At 41.6% G+C, this 8,102-nt stretch overlaps 1 protein-coding gene and 1 long non-coding RNA gene across 6 annotated transcripts in view; both read left to right on the top strand.

Moving 5' to 3' along the window:
* Positions 1-2,750, top strand: part of mib1 (MIB E3 ubiquitin protein ligase 1) — a 71,676-nt gene extending 68,926 nt beyond the window's left edge. For all 5 annotated transcript variants that reach the window (XM_061838926.1, XM_061838924.1, XM_061838925.1 and 2 more), the window contains one exon: positions 1,353-2,750. In XM_061838926.1, the coding sequence (XP_061694910.1) occupies positions 1,353-1,493 (141 nt within the window). In that variant the 3' untranslated portion in view covers positions 1,494-2,750. The remainder of the gene's footprint in view (positions 1-1,352) is intronic.
* A 2,803-nt stretch (positions 2,751-5,553) lies between these two features.
* On the top strand, positions 5,554-7,878 carry LOC133511209 (uncharacterized). The gene is made up of 3 exons (XR_009797821.1): positions 5,554-5,811; positions 7,586-7,680; positions 7,757-7,878. It is a non-coding gene; the product is annotated as an uncharacterized LOC133511209 (long non-coding RNA).
* The last annotated feature ends 224 nt before the right edge of the window (positions 7,879-8,102 follow it).

An 8,102-nucleotide genomic window follows, 5' to 3' on the forward strand; every position in this document is an offset into this window, starting at 1 on the left:
TCTACCATCCTCAAAAAGGATTGCCCGCAAAATAGGTCTATAAATATTAAGACAACACAATTGTCTCGAAACATTACTGCAATGGATTTGAAATTGAACAAACAAGATGTGTTTTCATGCGGTCTTTCAGAATTAATTTGAGGGTTAATTTTTTTTTTTTTTTACAGTTTATAATTATGGTAGGCCTCCCACTTTTATATGGCCCATAAGCAGTGGGACAAATAAACAATCATCAGCCAAACGTTTGCCTTTCAGTACTTAATTGCAAATCCTTTTTACCGTAATTTCCGGCCTACAGAGCGCACCGTATTATAAACCTCACCCAGTACATTTGTAAAGGAAATACCATTTGGTACATACATAAGCCGCACCCGTGTAAAAGCCTCAAGGGCCCACATTGAAGCCCACATTGAAACACAAGATATTGACAAAGAAAGACTGTACACAGAAAGCGTTTTCAAAGTTTTAATACCTAAGATTAGCTTAACATAGCAACAACACAGTAGCATGAACGGGGCTTGTAAAAAAAAAAAAAAAAAAAAAAACAGCCGTGGCAGCTACACAGTAGCAACTTGGTAGCACAGTACTAACAGGGCCAATTAAATAAATTAAAAAAACATACCTAAATCACTGAGACATAGCAGTAATACAGCAGCAGCACACTAACACAGCGCTAACGGTAGTGCAGCACTAACAGGGCCGGTTAAAAAAAAAAAATAAAACATACCGGTAAAAGTCACTTCCTCGGCACATATATTCCGCCGGTCTCACTTGCCTTTTCCGCTCCAGTCCCTCCTTGGGGCCGTTGGAAAAAATCCACAAAATAACCACATAAGCCGCAGGGTTGAAAGCGTGTGAAAAAAGTCGCGGCTTATTGGCCAGAAATATGGCCAATGGCCACAATGTCCAAACTTGATTGGAACTGCGTTTTCTATTTCGTGCTCACAAATTAGTATTTCATTTGCACTGAATACCTATTTCGCAGCTGCAAACAAGCATATTGCGTGCACGTTGAATCCATATTATGGTAACAATTTAAAGGATTTTCCCATGTCGTTTCTGGTTATCCATAGTTGGCCTCGCAGTCATTGGTCGGACCTTCTCTGTCACTAACTCCTCTCATTCCCTCGCTCTTGCTTCCCTGTCCTTAAGGAGGCGGCACACAGCAAAACACAACACATGTGCATGTAGCAGGCACGTATGAACAATATTTTTGGGGGAAAAAAAACCCCCAACAATTTTCAGCGTAGTTTATCGATAAACTCACTGAATATTTCATCCCAAGTTCAGATGGAACAAATGTTTACCAGTCCCGGGTTCCTCCGCTAACGCGCTTCCTGTTACGTCCGCAGACGATGTGCCCTGTGTGTTTGGACCGGCTGAAGAACATGATCTTCATGTGCGGCCATGGCACCTGTCAGCTGTGCGGCGACCGCATGAGCGAGTGCCCCATCTGCCGCAAGGCCATCGAGCGCCGCATCCTTCTCTATTAGACTCATAAACGCCAGACTTTCCCCACCCTCACGCCCACGAACGCACCACCAGCCACCAAAGCGCATCCCTGACTTGTCTTGGCACAACATTGAGAAAATATGGATTGGACCTCCACTTTCTCCTGCCGCTGGAACTTCTCTCAAACTTGAAAGGCACGTGTCTTCAATCTCACCCTGGGAGTGACTGAGTATGATGAAATAAGTATGATGAGTATGTGCCCCGCGCCATTCTACCCCCGCCCACACACACACACACCACCACAAAAGCCAAGTTTTATTTTCATTATTCCTCGTTATGCAAGCGTGGAGTTGAAGTCATTTTTTTCTCTGTAACAAACAGTGTGACAACTTTCACGGTTCTGAGAGTATTTTTTTAGGAGGCAGAGGAAGCGAGGTCGCCTGGTTCCGAATCAGCAACTTCGGCGGGTCCACATTGATTTCTGTGGGGAGACAGGTAGAACACCACCCGGTTAACTAGATATCCAAAAACATTCATTCAGTCATTTCCACTCTTGTGCGACGCGCGTTGTTGACGTAACCATTTGCTTCCAAAAATCTGCTCGTCCGACGGGGGGGTTTAAGGTGCTCTTTGTCTTGTATTACATTAATTTAAGTCAATTTCCGCTCAAAAAGTCAGCATTTATCGAAATAGAGTCATCTCTATTAGAACTTTTAGGTGGGATTGTAGATAAATTATTTTGTATTGCTGCCCGAAAGGAAAAAAATAGGATTTGTTAGGTGTCTTTGCCTTTCTAATATGTAGCCTCAACAAAAAGAAAAAAAGTCTGCTTTAATAGTCATACTTATTTTTGTGTGTCTTGCATACAGACACTTGTGTGTTCTTTGTTGTAAATTGTGGGGGTTGGGGGTTAATTGACAACCATTTCAAGTATCATCTCATCAGTGTTTTATTTTTTAGGGGAACTAATGTTTGTTTGAAAGGCTGCAAACCCACTAACAAGCATCCTTTATTTTGGAGACTGCAACTTTTTTTTTGTTTTTGTTTTCTAATTCCATGTTTTTTTCAACGACGACACCAAACTCTTAGCAGTGTTGTCTTGTTTTGCTGTTCTGAAAAAAGACAAATTTTCTGCTTAATTCAGTCCTGTCGGAAATGTACTGTCTGTAACTCCTTGGGCATGAATGAACGTCTCACATACGCGTTACAAAGTGTATGATGGAATTTTCGTCACTGTACCGCAAACAAGTGCTTTGAAAACAAACCACACAGATAAAAATAAAAGTCGCCAATGAAGAGTGGGGACCGTTTTGTTTTTCCTTTCTTGTTGTTGTTTTTAGTCATGTTTTTTTTTTTCTCGTTTTTTTGTTATTTCAAGTCGAGCTTAGATGTGTGTGTGTGTTGATTAGCACGTTGTTGCTTTTCCCCCGCTGTGTGGCGTCTGCCTGCCTGACCGAGGAGCCGGCGGGTGTGGGGTAATTGAAAATGATAACACCTTAATGACTCAACACCAGAGTGCGATGGGTCAGCTATGCTAATGAGGGAGTGATGAGAAGAGCCTAACATCTGGTTAAAAAATAAATAAATTGCGATTACATGCTCCAGGGCATACATATACAGTAGTCCATTCGCAGTGGATAATAATTTAGATTAGGCACAACTGTAAGCATAAGGCATAGCTGCGCTAAGGGAGTGTAATTTTTATTTACCAACATAATTTCCTTTTTTATTTCTGTTGGTAGTTTGTACAGAAATATGGAAAAATCTCTTTGACCAAAATTATCATTTTAATGTTGAAATATTATATTTAGCCATTTTAAAATGTTACGTTTTACAAGAAAAAGTGAAGCGCTATTTTTTTTAAAAGATGTAAGGAGTGCTTTGTTACATTGCTCTGTGAATATAGTTTCAAATCCCTCATTCCTGTTGAAAAGGTAAAAGTCCAAAAGCTCACTAAATTAGTCATATTAAAATGTTTCATGATGCTACATAAAAAAAAAAAAATGGAAACATTGGACTTATTTATACAATATAGGTGATGCCAAAGATGCCATAGTTTACCAGCATCAGTAATTATCAAAATGTGTAATTTTTTTGTTTTTTGTTTGTAGGTAATACACCAGTATGAAAAGCGCTTTGATTAAAAATCACATTTTTGTTTAAATATTAGCGATCAATTTTCAAATCTGACAAATAACATGGTAGTTTCTTGATTAAAATTAAATGAACATCGTAATTATTTACATTTAAATAGAATTTTATGCCTGATTGATTGATTTTACATGTCAAAATGTGGTTATAAAAAGGGGAATTCATTGTGAAGTCCAATTTTCTTGTTCAAAATATGGAAAAAGGCAACACTTCCTCGTTTGGGTGGTCCAGCACATTTGAGTGTTGTCTATCTCCAAAAGCTTCCATCTTTTAAACATGGTCTTTAGTTTTTAAAGACAGTGACTACAGATATTTATTACTAAAAACAGTCACCTTAGTTGTGGTCTAGTTGAAGGAAATTTTGGTTCGTCCTGTTACTTGTTCATCCATCCATCCATTTTCTGAGCCGGTTATCCTCACGTGGGAGAACTGTTGTCATCTGGGGATACTGCTGGATTTAATGTCATGTGCATAGCTATGATAATCAACACTAAAGGTCTGTAGAAATTGTCCAAAAAGGTTGGCTCTACAGTCTAAACAGAAGAGGTCCAAAAATGGACCCTTGGGGTACCCCGTATTCAATGTTATTGCCATTTGATCAGACACATCTTGAAATGGTTACAAAATAACTCTTGTTCTCTGCGACCTGAACCGTTCAAAGACTGTTCGACTGAGTCCTAGACCAAAGAAAATCATTTTTCATTAAAAAATGACTTCTTAAGACGGTGACGATATATCATTTCCTTTGTCTAATGGAGTCACAGAGCTGAATGAGAAACCATAACCGATATCCTGCATTACTAAACTAACGCGATCTAATGCCAGGGACAGAATTGTCACCAGCGCTAGATGGTGGACGTGATCTTTTTAAACCTGGAATTTTTCGTAGAGCTTCCTTTTAAACTTTAAAAAGAATGATTCAAGTGATTGATAGCAAAATAGAATCAGGAAGGTTTGACAGCCCATCACTCTCACTGACTTTGGGGGAGGGCAGACTCAACCTGCAAGGGTCACGTCACGCCGTCGGGGTGTCGGAGACGCCGCTATCTCCTCCCCAGGACGTGGCCTGATCCTGGGGAGGATCCCCAGACTGCCTGGCCTGCCGCCTGGGCGCTGCCTGCTCGCCGACCGGACTGCAGGCGTTGTTACTCCCACGTGTGGTGTGGCGGTGGGCCGGGGGCTTTGTCTGCCTCGCAGCGGGTGAGCGAGCAGCAGTTTAATGACCCACCGAGCATGGGACAAATTGAACCCCTGAGTGGAAGAAAGAAGAAGAAGAAGGAGGCAAAAGGCCTTTTTTTTTTTTTTTTTTTTTATGAAAACATGCCACTGTATGAACAGAACCTCTTTTGGAATGATGGGCAATTTTCTGAAGTATTGATTTCAATTTGGTAATGATATCTTTTTCTCATTTTTGAGGTGTTTTTTTTTTTTTTTTTTTTTGCACTACCTGTAGACCAGACATTTATTTTCCTTTCCTTTTGATACAGAATCTGGCGAAATAGAATATCTTACTTTGTACTTTTATCTAACTTTCACTTTCTTGACAGTATCATGCAATCAGATAATTGGACGAGTGAGGATGATGACGATGTTTCCCAACCAATTTGGTGTTGCCTTTTACATTGACGACAGAATCTAGCAAAGGGGGTTAGTTCTGCACGTGTTTCCTTTCACACATCAACACGGCATCCCGTGAAAAATATTATGATGCCAGCATGTGGTACGATTTGTAAAATCCCCAATGCCTAGCACACAGGTTCCACAAAATTATCACGTTGTACCCTTAAAACTAAGTTGTGGAGAAGACCAATCACAATGTATTTTGTCATGATATATAAAGGCATAAAAATCCCTTGTACTTTACGTAGCCGGCGTAAAAGGGACTCACATTTTTCATTTTTTTTTCAGGATGTTGTTTCCGGGCAAGCACGGCGACTCAGCTGCTGAAGCATTGGCCTCATAGTTCTGAGGACTCGGGTTCAATCCCAGCCCCGCTTGTGTGGAGTTTGCATGTTCTCCCCTGTGTGGGTTTCCTTCGGGTGGGCACTCCGGTTTCCTCCCACATCCCAAAAAACATGCAACATTAATTGGACCAGTTCTAGGTGTACCGCACCTGCCTGTTTACAGCTGGGATAGGCTCCAGCATTCCCCGTGACCCTTGTGAGGATAAGCTATGTGAAAATGTGGTTGAGTCAACGGCAAATCCAGGTAAGCACCAGATCTTGTCTTAAGTCTCTGATGTCCTGTTTTCACCTGGAAAAAAAAAGATGGATGAAGTCTGTGATGTGCACTTTGATGCTTCTTCACAAGGTGGCAGTACAGCCACTGACTTTGAGGTGTTACTTCCTTTCCCAACTGGTTCTGAAGCAAACTTGCTGAAATTCAGATGTTCTGTTTCAGCCAACGAAAGGCTGATTGACATTTTTTTAAAATGCTAAATGGATCATCAGGTTGTGTTTCAGCCATGACTCAATGCTTCCCTTCATCCCCTCCCCAACCTCCCCCCTTTGCTCTTCCACCCCTTGTCCACCGGGTGCCAAGTTGGAAGAATTGATCTTCGGCTGTCTGAAGGTCCTTTTTTTTTTTTCCTTTTTCTCTAGCGTCATGTCGTTGACGACTGCTCTCATTTATTGTCTGCCGTTTTTTTTTTTTTTTTTTTTTTTGAATTTTTTTTTCTTTATAGCCTCGCTGAGCAAAGTTCAACCTCCCTCGGAGGAGCTTTCTGGATTCGTGTGCGCCTCCTCAAACGATGACTTTTTGGACTTTGTTGCCAATTGTTTGCCCAAGTTGCTGAAAGAGAACCCAGCCCCATTTTTTTTTTTTTTTACTGCATTAAAAAAGACACGCTGGTGTCAAGAAGTTGTTTATGAATGGGTTGTGGGTAGTTGGAGCTGAACGCAGCAAAACCCCACCTATGGCTATTAAGCCGTAAAAAGGCCTCAAAACACGGTGGCCCCCACCCCCCCACTCACGTTGCTGATTGCTTTATTGTATTGACCAGAGAGCAAAGTGTCAAAAGTGTCCCTGTTAGTGTTGTTATTATTAGCAATATGGCATTAACTTTAGGAGTCTTCTTTTTTTTTTTTTTTTCCCCAGGTACCACACCGTATTCTGGTCACCCGGTACAGCAAATTTTTGCCACAGGCCACATTGTAGTCGCAGTTTCCCTCAGAGTGCCGTTAGGATTGTGAAACAAATCAGAAATTATAATCGCCTGATTAGATTTACACTGACATGGAATCAGAAATCAAGGTAAAATGTGTTATTCGACTCTGGTTCAATGTTTGGTAACTCAAAAAATGCTTGCAATATCTCCAATTTGTAATTTGAACAAAAATCCTGGAAGTTGACACACACGATTTGCCTTTGCGGGCCACATAAAACCATATGGTGGGCCAGATCTGGCCCCTGGGCCTTGAGGTTGACACCTGTGCGGTACCGGGACAGGGAACCTGTTGCCTTCTAGAGCAGGGCTCAGCAACCTTTTTGAGGCCGAGGGCTACTTCGTGAGCACAGATCGTATGAAGGGCTACGTGACCTGTTTGTGGCAAATTTCAGACTCAGTTCATTACGCGTACATAAAATATTTTTGTTTTAATTTATTGTTGTAAATGACATTACAGGTATTTTAAAATTTTAATTCACACAGTACACAGTTGCAACACTGTAGCACAGCACTAACAAGGCCGGTGGAGGAAATAAATCATACCTAAATCACTGGCATGCAGCAGTAACACACCAGCAACCCGCTAGCGCAGCGCTAACAGGGCCGGTTTAAAAAAAAAAAACAACATACCGGTAAAAGTCACTTCCTCGGCACATGTATTCCAAGGGTGTCACTCTTACCTTTTACGCTCGAGTTCCCCCTTGCGGCCGTTAGGAAAATATGCACAAATTAGCCGCATCACCGCATAAAACGCAGGGTTGAAAGCGTGTGAAAAAAGTCGTGGCTCATAGGCCGGAAATTATGGTATGTTTCAAGGTTGTTGAAAGAATTCAGAACCAGGGGTGGACTTATCATTGGGCAACCTGATGCGTCCTGGGATTTCCAGAGGCCCCCCAAACATCTCATGAGAAGTAACTATTACTTTTATTCTATTTAAAGCACAGTTATTGTTCTAGTATTAATGTCTCTTCTTCTTATGTCTTCTAGTTCACAGAGGAACATGGGCCATACCCGAAACTGCTCCGGTCTTTCCAGTCTTGGGGTATTTATTCGGTTCCAGAAGTCGCTAAGACAGTCCTTCATTGTACACGTCCTGTTTTGTGCTTCTTCTCCAGGTGACTTTCGGTCTTCCTCTCCTCCTGCCTTGTGGGGTAGAAAACTCGTAAAATATGTAGTCATGATCCTTTCGAGTGCTTCCCCATATCTCCTCATGCAATGGGCTACTTTTTTTTATCCTCGCCACGCACGTGCACACTTGATTCAGGAAGACTGACGATATTACCGGTAGCGCTGCTGTCGGTGTCTGCTGAGGAGAATGCAGGAGAGATCAAGT

Source organism: Syngnathoides biaculeatus, chromosome 13, assembly GCF_019802595.1.
Source record: "Syngnathoides biaculeatus isolate LvHL_M chromosome 13, ASM1980259v1, whole genome shotgun sequence".
NCBI lineage: Eukaryota > Metazoa > Chordata > Actinopteri > Syngnathiformes > Syngnathidae > Syngnathoides > Syngnathoides biaculeatus.